The 25,861-nt window shown below is 40.7% G+C and overlaps 1 protein-coding gene across 1 annotated transcript in view; it reads left to right on the top strand.

The window, feature by feature from the left end:
- Window positions 1–25,567, top strand: part of LOC127633268 (mediator of RNA polymerase II transcription subunit 1-like) — a 32,017-nt gene extending 6,450 nt beyond the window's left edge. Inside the window, 11 exon segments of the mRNA XM_052112231.1 lie at window positions 166–237; window positions 366–440; window positions 755–918; window positions 1,031–1,142; window positions 1,452–1,576; window positions 2,583–2,707; window positions 9,772–9,973; window positions 15,193–15,288; window positions 15,484–15,589; window positions 21,203–24,646; window positions 24,648–25,567. Of these exon segments, the coding sequence (XP_051968191.1) occupies window positions 166–237; window positions 366–440; window positions 755–918; window positions 1,031–1,142; window positions 1,452–1,576; window positions 2,583–2,707; window positions 9,772–9,973; window positions 15,193–15,288; window positions 15,484–15,589; window positions 21,203–24,646; window positions 24,648–24,900 (4,774 nt within the window). The 3' untranslated portion in view covers window positions 24,901–25,567.
- The last annotated feature ends 294 nt before the right edge of the window (window positions 25,568–25,861 follow it).

Raw genomic sequence — 25,861 nt, 5'->3', positions numbered from 1 at the left:
CTTGCGTGGAGTTACATTGAATTGGGTGTCAATGACTGCAGAATTGCAGTTAAGCTTTGAACTGTACTTTTTTACACTATGTTATCATATGGTAGCAACAATGATGTAGTTTTTTAAAGCCTATTAAGTAGTACATATCTTTGCCATAACACACTCTTTTTACAGAGACAAGAACTTTGATGAGTTCTCCAAGCACCTGAAGGGTTTGGTGAATCTGTACAAGCTCCCCAGAGACAGGTGCACCTTCCTTTCTTTGTGTCATTTATCTATTATTATACCAAAATCCTACAGTCCACATTGTGTTCATCATCTAGATTTCTTAATCTTCTTATTTTTTATTATTGTTTTCTTATTTCCCTTCTCAGCAAACTAAAGACTAGAATGTACCTGGTGCTGCAGTCTCTGGAGTTAGACCTCACCAAGATGATGCACATGTTCAGGTACACTGGTCTTTATTCTGCAGTGGACATGTTTACCAATAAATACCATGGTTCTTTGGATATGTACCAAGGTATTCTATGAAGTAATGTAAGCATTGTAATACATGAAAACATTAATCAGACAGCATTTTGGTGCACAAATGATACCCAAGAATGCCTAAGATGCCCCAAAATGTTGTTTAAGCTTAGTCTGTGCTAATGGCTACATAACAGCCCAATGTAGAAGTGAAGTATCAAGAGTACCACAAAGAATTATGGTACCACCACAGTACCTTTGTGTACGTTTCTGGTTACTTAAGCAGTTTCTGCTACAGGATAGCCACAAATGCCAACACAGTGGAAACGATACTTCACGGCAGCGTGGGTCTGCTGACGGCAAGGAGCGGCGGTCATCTAGTGTCTCTACAGTGTTATGTGTCTCCACATGACATCTTTGAGGAGGGTACTGGATCCCAACTCAAATTCACCGATGCCAGTAGTAAGGAGATCTATTTTACAAACATGTGAAATAGTTTCACAAAGGTTCGTATGATGAGTGCAATGCAACATGCACTGTACGGTATACTTACACATTTTCTTATGCTTTGCAGTTCCTCGTACTCTTGGAGTGAGTTTATCGGTGACTGTTGAGGGCACCTCATCATTGTACAAGCTTCCCATCGCTCCACTTATCACAGGATCCCATCCAGTCGATAACAAAGGGTCAGAAATAATGGAAATGAAAGGGATTCACCCCCAAATTTTTATTTTGTTATCATGGGATGACTTGGGGCTGTCAAGCTTAAAAATCCATCATAAAAACTTGTGGACTATATTCCAAAAGTCAAGTAGTTATTCGAATGACAGTGAGAGGAGGGGAGGTTACTTGTTTATCCCACTGCAATTACTGTAGTGATTTGTTATCAAGTTATTAAGTAGATTTCTTCAATCTTTCAAGCTATTTGAAAGAAAATGTGCCGTTGTTGGTGTTGATGTCCCATTCATTTATTTCTTCTCTTCTTTTTTTTCTAGGACTCCATCGTTTTCTTCAGTAACAAGTTCAAACTGTGTAGATTTAAATGCATGTTTTTTCTTGAAGATGAATCATCCGATGCCTTTCTCTTTATCATTTATTCAAAGGATGGGTAGTACCACAGGTGAGAAAATATGCCAGTAACACTTATCAATAACCACATGGTATAGTATGTTTTTGTAAAGCATTAGTTTATAGTTAATTGATCTTTTACAAATATTGTTCATGCTTCAATAATGCATTAATAGGAATACACAAATATTATATTATTGTTTTTAAATATTCACTTAAGCAAACTATTTCATTTTGTTTAATCACTTCTTATACAGTATAAGCAATTTGATAATAGCTTTTCATCCTTATTAAACAACTTGTTAACTTGTTATTTTCATAGCCAAATTTTCAGTGCAATGGATCATTATAAAATGGCTAATTAGGCATATATATTTTGATCATGTGATCAAACTAGATATTTGCAGTGCTTTATTATGACTATTATTAAGCATTAATTACATTAATAGTAAGTGTTCCTAAGACAGTTATATGCACATTAATTAAACATTAATATCTGTCCAATTCATTACATATGTAAATGTATAAATAATTTATTTAATTATGGATTTATGCCTTGTTAATATTCTCATAAACGTATTTACCACATGTTTGAAATGGATGAAATAAGATAATAAAAATTTATATATGAACTTATTTAACTATAATAAATTGTTTGCTACAGTAAATATACATTTAAATAGATACTATTTGTACATAATCTTAATATATTAACAACGTACAAAATAGTGACTTAACTATGAACTAATCCTTTACAAGTACTATACAGTGTAGTGGTTATTAGACCAATAAACATTTACTGAAAGGATATATTGTATGTAAATCCATTTTTAGATTGATTTGTTGTCGGTTGTTGATCAGTTGTTCTAAACAAGATGACTTTAATAGACTTCAATCAAAATTATTTTTACAAAGCCATTACTTAAAAATATTGCATTTAAGATATTAAAAGTTAATAAAGTGATCATTGCTTGTGTTTCTACAGAATACATCTACTGTCTTCATACGAATGAATGGATTTCACCATGTTGTAGTACCTCACAATTTGATCTTTTTAGGTATTCCTGTGTTCGAGAATGCGCCCACCTTGTCCCAGCTGTATGACCTCATAATTAAGAGCCAACTTCATGAAGAGGGAGTGGCCACCCATCCTGTTTTGACCCAATCAACACGCTTCTATGCAGTGAGTAATGGATGCTAATAACCATTTTGGTTTAGTCTCTTTGGCTTTGTGCACACTGCACATAAATCCGATTTCTTTTTCAAATCCAGTATGTAGGCCTATTGTTTCGCTCTGTCATTTTGTAAGTGATGACATCTGTTTGTTGAGTGTAGGCCAGGGGTATGTGCATTTTCTAGAATACTTTATGTAAATTCCCAAGTTGGCAGCAATAGTACTTTTTAATAATACAGTATACATTACATTTTCCATTTAGTACCGAAGTGCTGCTTTGTCCAGTATACATCAGGGTCTTGACTATGAGAGAACGATGGGAGCCCAGAGACACAGCAGCCATATGAGAGATCTCCTACCAAAATAAATATATTATTCAGTGTTGCAGCTGAATGAGCAATCCAGTATTTCTGTTTAACCTGTTGATAGGCAATCAACTGCACACGGTAGTGACGTCACTCTGATTACATTTAATATATAATTTACCGTCAATAAATGTAATTAATGTTAACAAATGATACATCTTTTCAAAGGTCTAAGGGTTCAACATTGATATCCGATCTCTGTTTCATGATAGCAATGCTCCAGAAACAGCAATTTAGTTATTTGTGCAGGAGTACAAATGAAAACATGCAATATCAAAACGGGACTTCATACCTTTGTTATGAAATCATGATAGCCAGATGAATCCAGTTCAAAACACTTGGGTCAATCGTCCATGACAAGCGCTCATTGAAAAACATCCAATAGCACTTTTGTCCATAAAAGTGATAAATCTGAGAAATATTGATATATTCTTCAATGTTTACATGCGATCTCGCCTGAAAGAATTACCCTACGTCATCGTTCTTCAACAAACTGCAATCTGAGTAGCATTCATGTTGTAAAACTGTATATGATCTTATATATTAGAGTCCTCTAAACAAAATGAGCCTGTTTCCAAAATCTGTTTTTAAAAAATATAGTTTTATTCATATTAGCCAAGCAGTGCAGTAAGATTTTGTGTCGTCTTGAAAGGCGGAGCCTTAATTTTACTCTGGATGCTTCCAGCGAATTTACAGAGACAATTTGAAACATAACTTCTTTAGACTTGTGACTTTGAGAACATTGTATTTCTGGGTTGTCTGAGGTACTTTTATTATTGTTTTTTTTTTAGATTATAAAAAAATCTTCAGCACAAAATATTTCCATTACTATAAACTTCATCTCCTCTAACTTTAGAAAATAACAACATATGTTAATTCTGGGAAATAAAGCCCGAAGGGTCTTCTTTCAAAAGACAGAAAATACAACCATCAACCGTTCAGGTATGTCATTTTCATGGTTTGTGCTCAAAAAGTGGGTGTGTATCAACAGGTTAAGTGCATTTAAATATATTATGCAGACTCTATATTTTTTTGTTGCTGAGAAAAGAGACAGAATTCCCTGAGATATTGTTTCTTAAATGTTAAAGCCTGATTGAGCAATTTTTATATTTGACTTAATGCAAGGATCTACCAATACCAAACAAACCACAATTTACACCACAACAGGGCAGCTTAAAAATGCTGCTTGCTATAGTTACTGATAAATGGGAATATTTGTTTGGAATATAATGGAAACATTTGTTCTCCCTAATTTATTGCTGACAACTTTATATTAACTCCAAATTAGTCATTTTAAAGTGTTGTTGTCTTTCTGTGACAGAGATTATGCCATCTCTGAATTCGAATTATAAAGTTGTAGTGGTCTTTCTGTTTGTTATGTAAGGCTGGTAACATGCTGCTTATTAAAGTTACATATAGAAGGGGAAAAAACCCTAAAGGTGCTCATTTTCATGCATATATAATCAGATAATTTTGGATCTGCATTTGTTATAAATAGGGCTTTTTGTCTCTTCATATTTCTCAACACTGACTACAACTTTGGTTAAGTGTGAGCGGCAGTCTAACTTAAAGGGGGTTGCACACCGGACGCATCTGGCAAATGACATGGCATGTTCTTAAATTAGATTTTTTTTTTTATTATGAATGTATGCTGCACACCACTGCAGCTCCCTAAAATTGTACCTTATCAAAGGACATAGATTTACTCTAGACATCACTGGATGATATGTTGCGTATATGTATCGTTCATATATCCTACTACACAATGTATTTTCATTAACAGTATGCCTTTTTGTGGTTTTACAGCTTGAATTGAACAAATTCAAGTTTTTATATTTACTTTTGTATTATGTTGCATTTACTGTATTGCTATTGTAATGCCTCAATTAGTAGTATCGTATCGTAAAGTCTTATAGATATAAATGATTCCATTTTTGTTTTAATTTTTCTAGATTCCATGTTTAGTGTTTTCATTAAATGTTATGATAAAATGTTGTTTAATCAAATACTTACTGTACACCTTTAATCAAATGAAAATATAATACTTTAAAATAAAATTATATATATATATATATATATATATATATATATATATATATATATATATATATATATATACATATATATATCACACAGTTGAAGTCAGACGTTTACACATACTGGTTAAAAAATGAGTTTTAATAACTTTAACCTAAGTGTATGTAAACTTCTGACTTCAACTGCCTGTATATTATTTTTGGTAAAAAGAAAAGATGCACAACAGAGCTTTACAGTATTAATGAAAACATTAAATGAAAACAATCTGATTACCAGAGCTAAAAACCTCTGTAACTTTTGTGTGTATGGTGACTAGATTCACAACTTTGGACTGGCACCTGCACCGCATCATTTTATATCAACCCCTTGTGGTCTCCCAAAGCTATTACGCCAGACACAATTAAACGGAAGGCCAGCTGACAGTGAATTGGAAAGCACACAAATTAGGCTTCTAATATAAATGTCAGCCAATGTGAATATATCGATGCCTCAAAAACGTATTGAGAAAATAATGTGCCGATCAATGATGGAAATATCGAGATTCTATTTCCAGAGATATAATCTTGATTTTTATCAAATTTATTGATGATTTATGATTCTGTTTTTTCAACATTTAAATGTTCTCCAACATGCTTCAAACTGAATGTCTTTAATAGAATGTAAGGCAACCTTGTTAGAGAAATCCAAGTTCTTTCATTATATGAATCAATGGTGTGCAAGAAAAATTTACAAATGCACCACAGGAGGAAGTTGTCAACAGAGTGTAAATGTAAAATAAATACAAATCTAATAAACCCAGATGTTCAGAAAAAAATAGAATAAGAAAACTGCAAAATAATTCTTAGCCAGTGTAGGTATACATTTAATCTAAACCAAGTCTATCTAGAAAGTTATCTAGAAATTACTATCTATAAATGACAAAGTTTATTTAGAAAGTACTCATTGTATAGCAAACAATTTGTGTGTATATTCATAAACCCCTGCAGATAGAGACGCTCCCTCCAGCGGTTCACGCTGAGTAGCGCAGCAATATGAAATAATTTATCATTACAATTCAACTTGCAAAGTTTGTCAAAATTATGGCTTTCCAAATGTTGTTATAGATGCAGTACACTTATCTATGAAGTCTATGAAGTGACACGTCAGCTCAACCTCTGCTCCAACTTCACACCAAATATGTTTTTCACATATATGTTTTGCCTCACACAAATCTTTGAGAGTACAAAGCTACAGTTTTAATATGTTAAAACTGTCCATATTTATGAAGAGATAATTAATCTCATAATTTATTTTAATTATTACCTTATCATTTACAAGTATCCAGAGACCCCAGTTTTTGAACTACAGTAATTACATTTACCAAAATGCTTCTGCAACGCTTGTGATGTGAAAGAGGAAAGCACCGCTTGATGCTGCCATTGAATGGTGCATTGATGCCCGTCTCAACTCATGTGAAATGCTCTTTACGATGACAAAAGGACATTATTGAAACTCCAAATTATTATTATTATGCTATTATTGTTGTCTTCTGATAAAGGTCATGCTCTGCAGTTTAAATACTTTATCTGTTTTTTTCTTATAATGCTTAAACATTCTACTGAAGTCAGTAAATTTGACATGCAAATTTGAATAAAGGAGAATGTAAGGATGTTATTGCAACTATGGACTATTGTTGTTGTCTTTTTGGATGAAATGTCATGCTCAGCAAATTGAACAGAAATTATAGATCTGCTTTGTTCTTATAATGCTTAAATACTATAAAGTCTCTTGGCAGATTTCGGTCAAGAACATCTCAAAATGATTCAATGACTCACTCATAGCACATAAGACTCTCATTTGTCGCCACCTAGTGGCATCCGTAGAAGTGGTCAATAAACTTATCAATGAATTAAACTGAACAAATTTGTGAAATAGAAGCAAGCTACACCAAATACCCTTTATTTTTGCAGCTAATTTTGCACAATTGTGCAGATAATTTGCTATTTTTAAATCATTAAAATAGCTTAAGTTGGTGCTTTTAGCTTATTATTAAAAAAAAAGACATGTTCGTGGATCAGTGATTGTCTCACCTTTTTCGCTCCTTTCGAGTTATAAACTTTAGACATTGATGACAGTCGGACCACTAATTGTTTTTTAAATGAATTCACACTGGGTTGTTAGCGTGGTTATTCTCAACTCAACTTTATTTATAGAGCACATTTATAACAACAGGAGTTGACCCAAAGTGCTTTACAATACACATCTCAGTCACAACATAACATGCATAATATACCCTTATATAAATAATAAAATATTTTTAATTAACCTAAAATCTATGTCCATATTTAAAATGTATTCAAAAGCAAATGAGTAAAAATGTGTTTTAAAAACAGATTTAAAAAGGCAGATCGTCAGAGCTGTTCTGATATTAAGCGGAAGCTTGTTCCAGAGTTTGGGGCCTACAATAGCAAATGCACAATTGCCATTCAATTTGTAGCAACAACGAGGAACTTTCAGCAGAAGTTGGTCAGCTGACCTAAGTGCCCCAGTACAGTGTTTCCCAACCATTGTGCCGTGTGAGAGATTGTCAGGTGTGCCATGGAAAATTAACAAATTCTACACAAAAAAAATGCATGAAAAAAATATATAATTTCAGGTATCCAAACTCCTCACCTTTCGGAGAAATTTGCTGCTTTGAAACTATTATCGGTCACTTTTGTGATTGTGAAGAGCAATGATTAATGTGAGTGAGTGATATTTATACGTATAAAGGGTCATCACATGAGTTGCGTCAGCGCTGCAGAATACATTGTCTGTGAAATGATGTCACACCAAATGTTTTTCACACACACGTTTTTGTTTCACCAACAATATCTTTGGGAGTACAAAGCAACAAGAAATATTTAAAAACTGTCCAAATTTGTGAAGAGACATTGAACGTCTAAAAATGTCTTTTAATTCAAATGACCTTATCATTTACAAATATCAGAGACCCCAGTTATTGAATTCATTTAAATTCACCAAGAAAACGCTTACACCTAAACATAAACGAGTCCTTTTATTACTTTCTAAGATTTTTTCTCTCTTCCAAACACATGTTTTCAAAGTTTATTGTGCACACCTTCTGCTTTTTTCGTGGCAAACTCTTAAAATCGCCCCTCTGTGACGCTTTCTGCAAATCTTGTGGCGCTTAATGCTGAGTTCAGCCCCCAGAACCAAATTAAAACTGCCATGAGAAGTCGTCTGTCCGAGGCAAAGACGCAAAATGTAATGACAATTGCCTCAGCCTCAGTCTCCTTTGATGCGTTTGATTACGCACAGGCGAACACCACTTTAAGTCGAAGAGGACCAGGAGGAAGGTTTGAGTTGTCAATTGAGTTCTGCTCCGAACGAAAGCAAACGTGCATGCTGGGAGTGGCAGGTGGTTTGTGGGGATTTACCCGGCGAAACCGAGCATGCTTTAAGCCCCAAATCACCTTCATCGCCAGCCGTGCCGGCCCCAATCCCACTGATAAAGCCACTGATATGGGCCGCAGATTGTAGCGATGAAGTGCACAGTCAGTGATTACAGCTGATCACACTACCACTCGGCTCCGAAGGAAAATTCTGAATGGACAGACGCATTTCCCTACCTCTATACCCGTATGTCCAGGGGCGGGACATGCAAATTCTCATTGGCCTTTTCTCAAGTTCATTGGCCTTTTCTCAAGTTCAGAGATGCGCGAGGCTCTCAAGAGAGGCCCCTAGTGTCCCCTCTTCGACACAACGTCAAAGTGAGCGACAGAAAGGGAACACTAGCTTGCAGTGTTTTCTTTACTGATATTATTGCAAGACTTTGACACAAGGCTGTGTGGATCTTTGTTTTTCTACAGTAAAATATTGCATGTAAAGAGTCTTTTTATGGGATTTTACTACGAGCAAACAAATTGCCCAATCTCGCTGATATGCCATGAGAATAAAACAGGCACAGTGATATAGGCTACATATTAAATAATGTGCATTAAGACAAAACACCTTAAGCAGATTTTCAAAAACAGTTGATTAGCCCCACCAATGCACTGGATTGAGCAGCTGCAAATTCTAGAAAAATTATAAAAAGCTCTTATTTCATTGGTCAGTCGGTTTTCATCGCAGTCTGAAGAAAAACAAATCGGACCACTCTCTGTAAAAACAAAAACTTTTGGATTGTTGGCAGATAATTTATCGGACCCGTTGTGAAAATCGCCATAATGTATTGTTCTTGTTCAAAACCTCGTACAGAATGAACAATCGCACCGTAAAAAACAGACTTTGTGTGAACAGGCCTTTAGTATTTCCTTACTGTCCCATGCACAGACATGGACGTTTCAACAGTGCAATATGAATACAATTCCAGATGCAGTTTATTTTGCTATTAAAGGGTAATAACCAATAATAACCATAAAACAGAGAATAAAGATTTGGTCTAAAATGAAATCAATAAATCAATAAATACTAGATGAGCAGTAATACATCAACCGTAGATTATCATTCATGGGTAGATCATCAGTGGTCCGGTAATAAAAACAGACATTTCATGAGTTATACTGATACTGTATATTTGTTGACCTTTACCGTATATCATAACAGTTACCATTTCCATCTGATTGAATATTTTGTGGAATGTAAACTTCATGCTGCCAATTACTCTCCAAATTGATTGTCCTTTTTCAGTCTTTGCCAGGTCAGCAGCATTGCTATTTTCTGAACGGTGATGCTCCAGTCCAAGATGGAAAGTCTCTTCAAGGAGCTTTAGTTTCCAAGATTCCATTCAGACATCCTGCTCAGGTGCCCGCTCTCCTCGACATCATACGACACCAGGCTGCTTACAACACACTGATCGGCAGCTGCGTCAAAAAGACTTACATTAAAGAAGGTGGGTATATCTTCTTTTAACATGGTAATTGTGGCAGTTAGAGTTCACAGATTATCAAAATAAGGGTTCTTTTTTATTATTATTATTAAATATAATTTAAGTACTGACATGATAGGAAGACTCTGTCATATCAGTGTTCCAAAAAAAGGTTGTTCACAAAGGAAATGCTTCTTCAAATTTAAAAACTTTCTTCAAACTTCCAAACCCAAACACTGCCATCAAATTGTAATCACTTAGGGGCAGATTCACTAAGAATGAAAAGCATTTTTGCATGCACTCTCTGCTCTGGTTTAGCTCCTGATTTATTAAAGAAATCATGAAGATCAGGCAACAGCGGGCACGTGCCCAGGAAAATGCAATTTGCACATGCAATTCTATTTTGCTGTCCGATTCTGAGCGCATTATAGAGGAGGATGCCGCAGACCACTGTATTTGACACACCCTGCCAGAACTGAACAGCATTACTTTAATGCAGACACCTGGATGCAGAATGTGTGCTTGAAGCCATCACACATCTGGATATAAATCAAATCAAATCAAATCACTTTATTGTCACACTACCATGTACACAAGTGCAACAGTAGGTGAAATTCTTGTGTGCAGGTCCGAGCAACATAGCAGTCATGACAGTGACGAGACATATACCAATTACAATAACAACATACTTACACAACACAATTTACATATCAAATGTACACATACTTACACAGCACAATAATTATATACAATGTACAGTAAACAATACACACAATATAGAATACACAATATACAATAAGTAAGAGTATATGAAATATATATAAGTAGTTGTATTGAGGAGAAAAATGTTGATAGTCCAGTGTGAGATTATAGATGAATAAAGTGCAGTGCTAATTATTGATCCTGATAGATCAAGTGTTCAATAGTCTGATTGCTTGGGGGAAGAAGCTATCATGTAGTCGGCTGGTGCGGGTCCTGATGCTGCGATACCGCCTGCCTGATGGTAGCAGTGAGAACAGCCCATGACTCGGGTGGCTGGAGTCTCTGATGATCCTCCAAGCTTGTTTCACACCACCTGTTATATATGTCCTGGAGGGAGGGAAACTCACCTCCGATGATGTTTCTGGCAGTTCGCACCACCCTTTGCAGGGCTTTGCAGTTGTGGGCGGTGCTATTGCCATACCAGGCGGTGATGCAGCCAGTCAGGATGCTCTCTACAGTACTGGTGTAGAACCGTGTGAGGATGTGTTGGTTCATTCCAAACTTCCTCAGCCGTCTCAGGAAGAAGAGGCGCTGGTGAGCCTTCTTCACAACGGCCTCAGTGTGGAAGGACCATGTGAGTTCCTCAGTAATGTGGACACCGAGGAACTTGAAACTGCTGACTCTCTCTACCGGTGCTCCGTTAATGGTGATGGGGCTGTGTTCTCCGTCTTTCTTCCTGAAGTCCACTACAAGCTCCTTGGTTTTACTGACGTTGAGGGAGAGGTTGTGCTCCTGACACCAGCGTGTCAGAGTGTGCACCTCCTCTCTGTAGGCTGTTTCATCATTGTCAGTGATCAGACCTACCACCGTCGTATCTTCAGCAAACTTAATGATGGCATTGGAGCTATGTGTTGCCACGCAGTCATGTGTGGCAACAGGAGTGGGCTGAGAACACAGCCCTGCGGGGCTCCAGTGTTGAGGGTCAGTGATGAGGAGGTGTTGCTGCCCATTCTAACCACCTGACGTCTGCCTGACAGGAAATCCAGGATCTAGCTGCACAGCGAGCTGTTTAAGCCCAGAGCCCGGAGTTTCTCATCAAGCTTGGAGGGCACTATGGTGTTGAATGCTGAGCTGTAGTCTACAAACAGCATTCTCACATATGTGTTCCTTTTTTCCAGGTGGGAGAGAGCAGTGTGTATTGTAGATGCAATGGCATCGTCAGTGGAGCGGTTGTTGCGGTAGGCAAACTGCAATGGGTCCAAAGAGGTGGGCAGAACAGAGCAGATGTAATCTCTGATTAGCCTTTCGAAGCATTTGCTGATGATGGGGGTCAGAGCAACAGGACGCCAGTCATTTAAGCAAGTGATTGTGGCTTGCTTCGGTACAGGCACAATGGTTGATGTTTTGAAGCATGTGGGGACTACAGACAGGGAGAGGGACAGATTGAAAATGTCCGTAAAAACACCAGCCAGTTGATTCGCGCACGCTCTGATGACGCGGCCCGGAATGCCGTCTGGACCCGCAGCTTTACGGATGTTCACCCGTCGGAAGGATCGGGTTACATCCACAACAGAGACGGAGAGGGAACCAACCTCTGAAGCATCAGCCGCGAATGCTCTCTCCGCGAGGGCGGTGTTACTGTCCTCGAAACGAGCATAAAATTTATTAAGTTCGTCCGGGAGAGATGCAGCGGTGTTCATGGCAGAGTCTTTATTCCGTTTGTAGTCCGTGATGGTATTAATTCCCTGCCACATACTTCTGGAGTCAGTGGTGTTGAACTGACCTTCAAGTTTGTGCCTGTACTGGCGTTTGGCTTCACTGACAGAGTTACGGAGGGCATAACTGGCTTGTTTACGCTCCTCCGTGTTAGAAGAATTAAAAGCAGAGGTCCGCGCAGTGAGTGCCGCGCGAACATCGCCGTTAACCCATATATGCCAAGTTATAATGTTCTTCTCCTTCATTTGTTCGTTTTTTTTATTATTTACTGCTGATATAATCGGAAAATTGAAAATTTTCACAAACATAAATAAATTAAAATTATTTTACTGCCTACTTTCATTTGGCGGTAAAAGCATGATCTAAATTGTGGCTGGCAGTTTTTGTGTATGAAGCGCAATCAACAATGAGCCCAATTTGCATACAAAGGAGGCATGTTTGCATGGAAAGGAATGACAATAACTTCATTTAAATACTCAAGATGCAGTGCAGTTTCAGTGCTGATCGCAGGTGGTTAGTGAATAACACACAGGTTTTTGCGCTGAAATATCATGCGCAAAGTGTCACAACTGTTTAGAACATCTGCCCCTAAATGTATTAATTAAAGAAGAATTCTGGGTTCAATACAATTTATGCTCAATCGACAGCATTTATGGCAATAATCAAAAATAATTATGACTCGTCCCTCATTTTCTTTAAAAAAGCAAAGGTTACAGTGAGGCACTTACAATGAAAGTGATTGTGGCCAGGTTTTTGAGGGTTTAAAGGCAGAAATGTTAAGCTATTTTATAAAAGCTTACATTAATTCTTCTGTTAAAACTTGTGTATTATTTGAGGTGTACAGTTGTCATAATTTTTGTGGTCATTTTAGATCATTATGTTATGAAGTTGTAAAATTGTACATAACTTTACACAGAAAAGGTTTGTAAAGGTGGTGTACACGGTGCGAATTTCAGCGGATTTGCGAGCTCCCGACCAGTTTGTTTTATTTTTGTTTCCAGTCTGGAGCGATTGCGTGGAAATTGTTGTCGCTCGTGTGGCTTGCATCATGTGAGAGGAAATACGAGTGGAGCCGAGTGGCTTACGAGCAGCTCACAACCTCCCGATAATTATTTTTAAATGTATAAAAAAATTCTAAGTTGACCAATCAGTAGAAGGTGTTACAACTCACACGATCAATGAAAACTGAGTGTTCATGAAGCTTTTACACATATAGAAAAAATGATTTTTTTAAAACTGTATTTTTCCCATAATATTCACTACCACATCACTGGGAAGAATTCTACAGAAAACCCATGCTGTTCTCTGCTCTTCAAACACAAATTATTTGCCATTTGCACTAGAAAACAATCTTTATCATTCTGATGGACAGAGATGTAAAATGTCCGTCATGATCTATTTTTATTCATCATACTTGCATTTGTTTCAGTTCTAGGGCTACATTTAGGGTGGTATATTATCTGTTATAATTGTGTATACACAATAGATTTTTTTTCAACTCCCCAAGCGCGAGTCTGGTGAAACCAAGGACTTTTAGGTTGAAAGTTCTACCTGTCAATCATCTGCTACACTAAAACAAGATTTTTGTTGCAACTTTGCTGTGTGTGGCTATAAAGCACATTCACATGGACAAAACTTCATCAGCATGTCTGCTATGAACATGCAAGCAGTGACACAGATGAGAAGGACGTAGCCTACATCTAAAGTTGAATAATACAGGTAGCCAGCTCCACTAAAATAACTCCAAATTCCATACTAAACGTCATGTTTGTGCTTTGATTAAATCCAAGTATTAACCGGCAGAAGCATTGCACAAATTTTCCAAACTTTTTAATATTGTCAATTTTGTGTGATTTATTGTCATGCAGTAACTGGCAGCAACACGCTGTCGTTTATGATTGATGTATCAGTCAGGATCTTCAGCCTCCCCTCAAAATCTGAATCTGTCAAATGTCGGACAGCATTTGTTATAATTATCCATATATATCATCATTTTTAAATCGGCAGATGATTTTCTGCTAATGTCTTCTTTTTTTTTTATTTCGAAATCCTAAGCTGAAAGGAATTGAAGCAATGTCCTCCTCTGGCTTTATGTCTTATGATAAGTGTGAAAACTCAAGTGATTCACCAGGTCGTAAAGTCGTGTCGTGTACCACTGCATCTGTATGATTATCAGATAAACTGACTCGTAACTTGTGCAGGCGCTCACAACCTCCAGAGTGTCAGATCTTGCACCGTGTGTGCCCGGCTTAAGCATTTTATCACACTAAAATTATGTTAACACTAGGGCTGCAACACCAAGATCTTTTTACTGTGTGCTGAAAGTAAAAGCTTTGACTCTTTCTGTGTGATGTGACTCCAAAGACTGCAAGCAAACCATTTGCTCTTTAGTAATGTCTCTTTTAATATCCTTTTGTTCTCTACAGTCAGTCATTAATCATAATTAATGAATACAGTGACTTGTGTATCTCAAGACGCTAGTGATACCCAGCCCTAGTTAACACACATCTCATTTCATTCTTGTGGCTATACTTTTGAAACGGTGAGTATTTTAACGTTTACGGATTGGCGCCATTGACTTCCATTGTAAGTGCCTCACTGTAACCCACATTTTTGCTTTTTGTAAAGAAATGAGCGGAACTTGTTTTTTTTTTAGGTAATCAGCAGTGTTGCACAAATGCTGTTAATTGAGCTTAACTTGTATTGAACCAGGAATATTCCTTCAAAAAAGCTTAGCTCCTGCAGTATGAGGTTTCAGTGTTATTAAAGAACTAGTTCAGACTATTATTTAATACAAACTATAACTAATTTCCTGTTTGTAGCAGATACCCCTGGACTGCTGCAGTTTGAGGTGTGCCCGCTAACAGACTCCAGCGTTATTGTGTCCTTCCAGCATCCTGTCAATGAATCTCTTGTCTGTGGTAAGAATAAAGTTTACCCCTCAAACATGAAGTATCTCTCTAGAAAAACCTCAAGTTACAATAATTGTGCTTCTGATCTCAAACTCTCTTAAAATGGTGGTTGAGGAGATTACCCTGTGAGTGTAGTATCAGAAAAGTGCTGTGGAAATGTAACATTCCTTCATTTATTCATTCAAAATCTCTTGTTACTCTCAGTGGTGATGGAAGTGATTGACTCACGGCAGGTTGCCTGTAAGCTGTATAAGGGTTTATCTGATGCTCTGATCTGCACTGATGACTTCATTACCAAAGTAGTTCAGAGGTAGGTGTAAAACTGTATGCAATGCGAACAGATGGCATTGAACCTATGCTTAAAGAAAAAAAACAACTGCACTGACAAAATGCAGATTTTTTTTATTTAGAGATGGTGAAATGTGTGTAAATGTACAAATCTGCATTTTGTAAATGAGCTGTGGTTATTTTCTCTTTATAAAATGTGTCATAACCTGCTAAATTGAAGGTGTGCATTTACTTCAACAACTTTTCAAAATGAGTCAAAAATACACATACTGTATCCATGCAATATATTCTCTATTCAGAAGTTTACATACACTTAGGTTGAAGTCATTAAAACTCATTTTTGAACCACTCCACAGATTTAATATTAGCAAACTATAGTTTTGGCAAGTCTTTTAGGACATCTACTTTGTGCATGACAAGAGTAATTTTTCCAACAGTTGTATACAGACAGATTGTTTCACTTTTAATTGACTATATCACAATTCCAGTGGCTCAGTCGTTTACATACACTAAGTTAACTGTGCCTTTAAGCAGCTTGGAAAATTCCAGAAAATTGTGAATTAGCTTCTGATTGGAGGTGTTCCTGTGGATGTGTTTTAAGGCCTACCTTCAAACTCACTGCCTCTTTGCTTGACATCACTGGAAAATCTAAAGAAATTAGCCAAAACCTCAGAAACAAAATTGTGGACATCCACAAGTCTGGTTCATCATTGGGAGCAATTTTCAAATGGCTGACAGGACCACGTTCATCTGCACACAAAAAAAGTACGCCAGTAGAGACTCCATGGCACCACGCAGCCATCATACTACTCAGGAAGGAGAAGCATTCAGTCTCCTAGAGATGAATGTATTTTGGCGCAAAAAGTGCAAATCAATCCCAGAACAACAGCAAAGGACCTTGTGAAGACGCTGGAGGAAACAGGTAGACATTATCTATATCCACAGTAAAATGAGTCTTATATCGACATAACATGAAAGGGTCCTCAGCAAGGAAGAAGCCACTGCTCCAAAACCACCATAAAAAAGCCAGACTACATTTTGCAAATGCACATGGGTACATACACTTAGGTTGTTAAGTCATTAAAACTCATTTTTGAACCAAAAAACTCATTTTTGAATCTTACTTTTTGGAGAAGTGTTCTCTGGTCTGATGAAACATAAATGGAACTGTTTGGCCATAATGACCATCGTTATGTTTCGAGGAAAAAGGGTGAGGCTTACAAGCCAAAGAACACCATCTCAACCGTGAAGCATGGGGGTGGAAGCATCATGTTGTGGGGGTGCTTTGCAGCAGGAGGGACTGGTGCACTTCACAAAATAGATGGCATCATGATGAAGGAAAATTATATGAATCTATTGAAGCAACATCTCAATACATCTGCTAGGAAGTTAAAGCTTGATCGCAAATGGGTCTTCCAAATTGACAATGACCCCAAGAATACCTCCAAAGTTGTGGCAAAATGGCTTAAGGACAACAAAGTCAAGGTTAAAGCCCTGACCTTAATCCAATAGTAAATTTGTGGGCAGAACTGAAAAGGAGGCCTACAAACCTGACTCAGTTACACCAATTTTGTCTGGAGGAATGGGCCAACATTCCAGCAAATTATTGTGAGAAGCTTGTGGAAGGCTACCCAAAACATTTGACCCAAGTTAACAATTTTAAGGCAATGCTACCAAATACTAACAAAGTGTATGTAAACTTCTGACCCACTGTGAATGTGAAGAAAGTAATACAATCTGAAATAAATCATTCTCTCTACTATTATTCTGAAATTTCACATTCTTAAAATAAAGTAGTGATCCTAACTGACCTAAGATAGACAATGTTTTCTACAATTAAATGTCAGAAATTGTGAAAAACGTCCTGGTTATTTCCATAACATCTGTTCCCTGATGACGTCGTGTCGATGAAGTGACACTAGGAGTCACTCTTGGGAGCCCAAGTCACATCAGATCTTTGGTAAAAGGCCAATAGGAATTGGCAAGTGGTATTTGCATGCCACTCCCCCAAACATACGGGTATAAATGAGCTAGGGTGCGAACCTTTCATTCAGGTTTTGTGCTGAGGAGCCGAGAGAGAACGTCCTGGCCATTTCAGTGTGTAGTTCAGTGTTGTAGCAGGAGGGACACAACGTCTCGTTCCCTCCATAAGGGAACGGAGGTTATGGAAGTTACCAGCACGCTCCCTATCTGTTACTCACTCAACGTTGTGTCGATGAAGTGACACTAGGGGTCCCCCTACAAAAACGGCTCAACGGCTCACTGTGTTACGTGAACTGGTGGTGCGAGACTGGGAGACTACTGTGTGCCTCGTAGCCAGCGCACCAGGCCGACGCGTAACCTCCCCCAACGCTGTTATGAGCGTCAGGTGGCCCTTCAGTGACAAGTTGACAGCCTAAAAAAATAGGGGCAGGTTAGCCCAGTCTTGCCCTTTCTCTCTTTTTTCTTTTTCTCCCCAAAAAGAGTGACATTTTTTCAACATGACCATGCAACGTTGGCATGGTCATGTCCTCGCAGTGTGGGGCGATCTCTGCAGTGCACCAGTGTAGAGGGGGGAGAAAGTCACTGTAATGCACCTTCAGGAACCCAGCAGAGGTGAATGGGAAGCTGTGGGAATTCAGCTGAACGAACATCAACCGATCGGCTCCGAAGAGAAAATCTAAATGAGCGGTTTGCATGCCAGCTCCTTTAACCCCTTATGTTCGGGAGAGTGCCATGCAAATACCACTAGCCAATTCCCATTGGCCTTTTATCAAAGATCAGAGGTGTCTCGGGCTCCCAAGAGTGACTCCTAGTGTCACTTCATCGACACAACATCGAGTGAGTGACAGATAGAAAACTGAGTTTAAATGTATTTAGCTAAGGTGTATGTAAACTTCTGACTTCCAACTGTTGGTAAAGATATGCAAACATAATGTAATCTCATTCACATGATATTACAAAGCTGGCCTCTTGTAAATAGATGGCAATTATACAAATTCAGTAAAGCAAAACTGCTGCATAAAGAGGAATCAGCTGGGGAAGGTGTAATAATTCAACCCAGGACTCCCCTGGGCTGCCGCTTTCGAGTCCGATGCGCAGATGACCGACATGCTTTTCCAGGCCGCCGCTAGCTACCCTCGACGGCGGAGTGGCCCATGGGTACACGGCGATTCCCCAGGTGGATAGGGCGGTTGCAAACCCTACCACCTGGCGGGGTCACCCTGTGCTCCCCTCCAAGCTCTGTAGGACAACATCCTCGCATACCGCGAAGGCCTACAGCGCCACCGGACAGGCCATTTCCGCCCTGCACGCCATGGCCCCCCTGCAAGTCCACCAGGCCAAGGCGCTTAGAAACATGCACGGGGGTGGCCCTGATCCCGATGTGCTGCAGGAACTGTGCTGCAGGAACTGTGCTCAGCGACCGACATCGCCCTTAGAGCTACAAAGTTCACAGCGAAGTCACTCGGGCAGGCGATGGCCACGCTCGTGGTCCAGGAACGTCATCTATGGTTGAACTTGGCCGAGATGTGTGAAACTGACAAGGCTCGCTTCCTCAACACCCCTGTCTCCCAGTTTGGCCTCTTCCCAGCAGTTCTCCACGGTGAAGAAGCAGACGGAGGCCATTTCTCACATCCTGCCCCGCCGCAAGCCTGCCGCCATGGGCCATGCCCCGTCTGCTCGCCGAGGGTGTCCCCCTGCGGCTAAGAAACACCCTGCTCCGCATCAACCCGGGCCCAGCTCTCAGCCCCAGCGTCGAGCACCCCGCAGGAGCCCCCTGTCTCACGGACCCCCTCGAGGACCCGGAAGGCTCCCAGGCGCTCCTGAGACATCCGACCCAGAGTCAAAGACGTTAGGTCCGGAGGTGGTAAGACCATTCCGTCCCCCGGTGGAGGGCCGGGAAGAGAATCTTGTGTTATTTCATTTGCCGCACCCCCTAGCTGCGGTACCCACATTCTCAAAAACGGCTGTTTCCTTTGTCTCTGGGTCACCTGGCCCGCAAATGCCGTTCTCACGGCACTTTGCTTCCAGATCTCAACAGTTCCAGCTTCCTGAACGCGGTACCTCCACCCTCAGCCTCACGACTGTTCCCCGGCCGCCCGGTTCAGACGACTCCAGAGGACGCCAACATCGGACCTCCTCCTCAGTCACGAACTCGCCCCTGCCGGGCGCGCGGAGCAAGGTAAGTTCTCCAGACCTCTGGAACCTCCACGTCTGGCCTTTGGACGGGATGCGGAAGATCTAGCCGGTCTACCACCTGACTTCGTAGACACGATCAACCAAGCCAGAGCCCCTTCCACCAGGCATCTTTACGCCCTAAAGTGGCGCCTGTTCGCAAATTGGTGTTCTTGCCGGGCTGAAGACCCACAGAGGTGCGCAGTTAGGTCAGTGCTTTTATTTCTACAGGAGGAGTTAGAGGGGAGGCTATCCCCTTCCACCCTTAAGGTGCAACCATACTCACTACAATGAAGTAGACAGCAAGTCTCTGGGTAAGCACAACGTAATTATCAGGTTCCTCAAAGGCGCCAGGAGGTTAAATCCCTCCAGGCCAAGCCTGTTCCCCTCCTGGGATCTCTCAGTGGTCCTCACAGGCCTCCAGAGACCCCCCTTCGAGCCGCTAGATTCAGCTGGACTCAGGGCCCTCTCTCTCAAAACAGCCCTGCTGATCACGCTTGCCTCCATCAAGAGGGTCGGGGACCTGCAAGCATTCTCTGTCAGCGACACTTGCCTGGAGTTCGGTCCGGCAGACACATATGTGATCCTAAGACCGCGGCCGGGCTACGTGCCCAAGGTTCCTACCACGCCCTTCAGAGACCAGGTAGTGAGCCTGCAAGCGCTGCCCCGGGAGGAGGCAGACCCAGCCCTTTCGTTGCTGTGTCCGGTACGTGCTTTGCTTGGACCGCACACGGAGCTCTAGACGGTCTGAGCAGCTCTTTGTCTGCTTCAGGGGATAGCGGAAAGGGAACGCTGTGTCCAAACAAAGGCTCGCCGACTGGGTCATCGATGCCATTTCATTGGCTTATCACACCCAGGCCGTGCCCCCCTTGCGGGTTTGAGCGCACTCAACCAGAAGTGTCCTCGTGGGCACTGGCCAGGGGCACCTCCCTGGCAGACAGAGCAGCGGGCTAGGCAACACCTAATACCTTTGCGAGATTTTACAATCTCCGGGTTGAGTCTGTATCGTCCCGTGTTCTCTCAGGTCCGATCTCTAAATGGACTTTCAGGCAATTAAACATTTCATAATTAATAAAATATTTTTTGAAGCTCATGTCTGTGAATTCCACTCTAAATATGCTAAATATTTTTTACATTAACCAGACACCTAAGCTAGTGGTCAAATAAAGAGTATCTCGGACCCTGCACAAGATCACATGCCTGTTTAGAACTGGTCCTTTTTAGTGAAACATCTACAGCGTGACCAGTGTTGTACAATTTCCGAACAAATCACTTTTATGAGCCAGCTTTTTTTTAGTAATTAAAAAAACCTTATGAATCCCTGCTGAGGTACTTTAGGACCAGGATTGAGAACCAATGTGCTAATTGACTACATGCTTGGAAACCAAAAGCAATAAATTATCTTAATTTTGTGTATTACTGTTTAGGAATCTGAATACCTGTTATGTATAAAATCTGTTTTATTTTATTCTCTCTCTAGATGTATGTCCATTCCTGTGACTATGCGTGCCATTCGACGCAAGGCAGAGACCATTCAAGCAGACACTCCAGCATTGTCCCTTATAGCTGAAACTGTGGAAATTATGGTAAAGAAGAACCTGCCCCCAACTGGCAGCCCAGGTTACATGGGAATGGGTGCAGGGCATGTTGGGAGCAACCAAATAGGTCTTCCTGGAGTAAGTAGTGGGACCACCTGCACAGGAAACAACAATGTTGTGGGTGTTGGGGGAAGTGGGTCTTTCCAAGGCCCAATCACCTCACTGTTCACTATGAGTTGTACAGGTCAGGGAGGCTCAAGTATGGACGGCATGGGACAGGTTGGCAGTCAGCAGCAAGCAATGCAACAACAACAACAGCAGGGCCATGGTTCAGATGACTTCAGCAAAGTCACTCAGAATCCCATTCTAACCAGTCTTTTGAAAATCCCAGGCAGTGTTGGGTCCAGTCCAACTCCCCAGCCACCTCAGCCTCACCAGACCCCTCCACTGACCACCTCTCCGGCAAGCAACACCAAAAACCACCCAATGTTGATGAATCTACTAAAGGATAACCCCTCGCAGGATTTTTCTACACTGTATGGAAGTAGCCCTCTAGAAAGACAGAATTCATCTGGGTCCCCACAGACAGATAGCCAAGGGCAGTATTGCCCTGGCAGCAAGGGCAAGAAAAAGAATCCAAGAGTATCTGATAAAGGAGCAATGGGAGCAGGAGGTGGAATGGGCATGAAGCATCAATCTCAGCAGCAGGTTGGGGGCATGACCCAACAGCATCATCACACTCACCACTCTGAAGATGATTTTCACCGAGAGCTTTTCTCCATGGATGTTGATGCCTCCCAGAACCCCATCTTTGATGTCAGTCTTCCAGGTGATGGACTTGACACCCCTCATAGTATTACCCCAGCCCCAAGTCAGTGTGGGACTCCACCTTCAGGTCCAGTAATGCCATACCATCCACAGTCTCATGTTCAGCCTCAGTCACAAGGATCCATTCCCCGTATGGTGCGACTCTCCAGCTCTGACAGTATTGGGCCAGACATTAATGACATTCTGTCTGATATCCCTGATCAGGCCAACAAAGGAAGCACCAGCAGTCATGGCCAGCATCTCTCAGGTGGCGAAGAAGATGCTTCCTTGGGAACTCCACTGCATGATTCCTCCAGCTCTGGCCAAGGTAGCGCAGTGTTTGAGGCTGACCTGTTTAATGCAAACAGCAATGAAAATCCCTTTACTGATGCAGCAGACCTGATTGCAGAAGCTGCCACTGCAGCAACACCCAATAGTGATTCTTCCTCTACAAATTTCTTCCCAGATACAGACTTTAACCCAGAGCTGTTAGGAGCTGGACAAGGAAGCTTTGCACCAAATTTCTTTGAAGACAGTTCACCCAGCCCTGACCCAGATCTTGACCTGGTCAAAGGTTTCAGTGGGGGAAGTCAGCAGAACACCCCTACTGGCACACCCCCAAATCCCACCTCACATGGTCAAAATACTCCAGAGGGCTCGTTAAAAGACCCCTTTGACATTGGAATTTTTGGTGGCAACAGTAGTGGTGGAAAGCCAATGATGAGTACAGCATCAGTTATGGGAGACTCACACATTTCAGGTATGATGGGCATTGGGGCAGCAGGGAGTGATTTTAAAACCAGTGATACAAAGATTAAACAGCAGATCAGATCAAAGGAAGATAATGGAGGAGGAGGAAATTCTGGAATAGGAATAGGGGGTACAGGTTCTTCTGAAGTGAAGCAGGTGAAACGCAGTCACACTGCTTCAAGTGAAGGCAAATCGAAAGACAAACCTCCTAAGCGTAAGAAGCTAGATCCAGATGGCAAGTCCCCTTCACACAGCTCAGGGGGTCGGTCTTACACTCCTCCATGTGGGAGTGCCAGTTCTGGAGGATCCATGAGTGGAGGTGTATCCAAGTCACCTGGGAGCTCAGCTAGGTCTCAGACCCCACCAGGAGGTGCTACTCCACCAATACCCAAAATCACAATTCAGATTCCCAGGACTTTAACTGGAGGGAAAACATCATCTCATGGAGGCTACACATCGACTAGCTCAACAAGCGGAGGCATTAGTAATACAAGTGGCACAGGCAGTACCAAAAGTCACCATTCCCACTCTTCATCCTCAGGAAAGATTAAGAGTAGTAAACTAGAAGGCTCCAGTGGGCAAGGAAGCATCTCCAAACCATCAATCATCGGAGGGGTTGGAGGTGGTATGCCTCCTCAATCCAAAGGGTCTTCTATAGGGATGGGTCTAGGCAAGCCATCCTCCTCTCCCATTACCAAGCATGGTATGTCAGGCTCAGGCAGTGGGGGCAGCAGTGGAACAGGAAGTGGAAACAAAATTAAGCCCCAAGGTGGTAAGCCCCCTGGCTCACTCATGAACCCCAATATCAAGCCTAATATCTCTCCTTCACACTCTCGTTCTGGCAGTTCTGACAAACTCTCCTCTCCTATGAAACTTCAGCAGAGCCAGGTCCCTGGGACCCCACCCTCTTCTAAAGCAAAGTCCCCTATTGGCTCAGGCAGTGGGGGATCAGGGGGCTCTAAGTCCTCTTCTAGTGGTGCTATGGGTACCCAAAAGCAATTTGGCAGTAGTTCATCTACAAGCTCTTCTGCATCCTCTACTTCCTCTTCCTCTGGCTCCATGTCCTTTTCTGGTGGCCAGTCACAGTATGGGAGTAGTGGAGGAGGTTGCAGTGGTGGTGGGGGTGGGAACAACCCTAATGCAAAAGGTAAGTCACCAAGCCGAAACAAAAAGCCATCTCTTACTGCAGTCATAGACAAACTAAAAAGTGTTGGTAGTGGAGGTATTGGTGGGGAGGAGGGTGAAGGTGGTGGTGGCAGTGCAGGTGGGGGAGATCCTCCAAATGTTGGTCCTACATCCTCCAAGCATGGAATGTCCTCCCAGGGAGGAGAGTTTATAAGCAAACGAGACAAGATGGACAAAGAAGGCAAATCCAAGGTGTCAGGGGGCAACTCTGGTGACAAGAAGATTATTGATCCCAAAAGTGGTGCGGTGAGTGTTACTGGTGTGGCAAAGATTATTATCAGCAAGCCTGATGGTGGCTCTCCAAGCATTAAGTCTAAAGTAACTCTCCAGAAACCTGGAGAAGGTTCTGGAAATGGCTCCATGCGCTCCCAATATTCAGGCATCAAAGCATCACCCCTTTTCAGTGGCTCTACACCAAAACATGACCGCAGCTCTCCAAGTCACAGCCGATCCCCTGGGTACACCCCCCTAAACCCAGACAGTGAGAGCGAGTCTGGCAGCAGTTCTGTTGCAGAAAAATCACACCAGAACAGCCCTAGCTCAGATGATGATCAAAGTACAAGACCACACCAACCCCCACAAGACTACATGAGCTCCATATCCATCAGCCAAATTGAGAAACACAAAAAGCATAAAAAGGAGAAGAAAGCAGAAGGAGCGGGAAAGGGATAGGGACAGAGACCGAGAAAAAGAAAAGAAGAAGTCAACAATGTCTTGTGGGACTTCCTCTTACCCAGTGAAGACAGACAGCTGGTCTAGGTCCCCTATATCCTCAGAACCTTCAATGTCATTGCTCAGCATAGAGCGCACCTCACGACCAAGTCCTGTGTATATGCATACGGATGATGATGACCTCATGGACTCTGCCTTAACAGGCAATCTAGAACCATTTAAATAGACAATGCTATGCCTCTGCTTTATAGAGGCAGATGAATGCAGCTTACAGTTTAAACTCTAATTTGGGGTCTGCTTCTTACATTGAAGAAAGGATATTTTAAATATTTTATGAAGATTATGTTGTTTTATTGTGTATAAATGCCACATTCCGCTCAAAATATCATTTATTGCAAAGGGGAGTGCTCTGATAATTTAAGGAAAAATATCTAGCAATCCTCAAACCTTTTGATAAATATTTGGAAGAAAATAAAACTTAATTTCTGTATTTTTAAAACTTTTGGTATTATAGAAAATTGGGTGCAAGATTTGAAATCGATATTTCATAGTTATGTTCTTTTTAAATTAAAAGCCTTGTTTTGCGTCAGTGTAAGAACGATATAATTTACACTGTGAAATCCAACTTTAAAATGTAGTATTGTCATTTAAATTTCAAGATAACTTGATAAAATATGTATTTAAATTCATATCCATGTTTAAACTATTGTAATTTTAGTCTCTTGTTGTCAAAGGAAAAAAATAACTTCCTCTTTTAAAAGAAATGTAAAGCCTTTTCCCTGTTGTCATGTTATTCTGAGAATGTTTCACAACCCTTCCTTAATGTATATAATGCCTTAAAAATTGTTTAAAATATATATATCTATATATTTTTACAGCCTTTTATTCATCATTTTTAATGTTTAGTTTACAACTGGAAAAGCTGAAGATGAGCATAACAAGAATTTCAATGTATTTACTGTAAATACAGGTGTAGTTTATGTAACGAAAATAAATATGACTGGCAGGTTTTTTTTGTGTTTTTTTTTTTTTTTGCTTTTTGAATGGCTTGCCCATAATTCACGTAACCAGGAAATGTCACTTTTGAAACTAAAAGATGCTCATTGTAACTTGTGGATTAAAGCTTCCATATAAACATGGTAGATTACTTCTGAAATGTTTTTAGATACTGATGATAAATTACACAA

This window comes from Xyrauchen texanus, chromosome 40, assembly GCF_025860055.1.
Source record: "Xyrauchen texanus isolate HMW12.3.18 chromosome 40, RBS_HiC_50CHRs, whole genome shotgun sequence".
Taxonomy (NCBI): Eukaryota; Metazoa; Chordata; class Actinopteri; order Cypriniformes; family Catostomidae; genus Xyrauchen; species Xyrauchen texanus.
The sequence above is the reverse complement of the archived record's forward strand: the minus strand, read 5'-3'. Positions and strand labels throughout refer to the sequence as shown.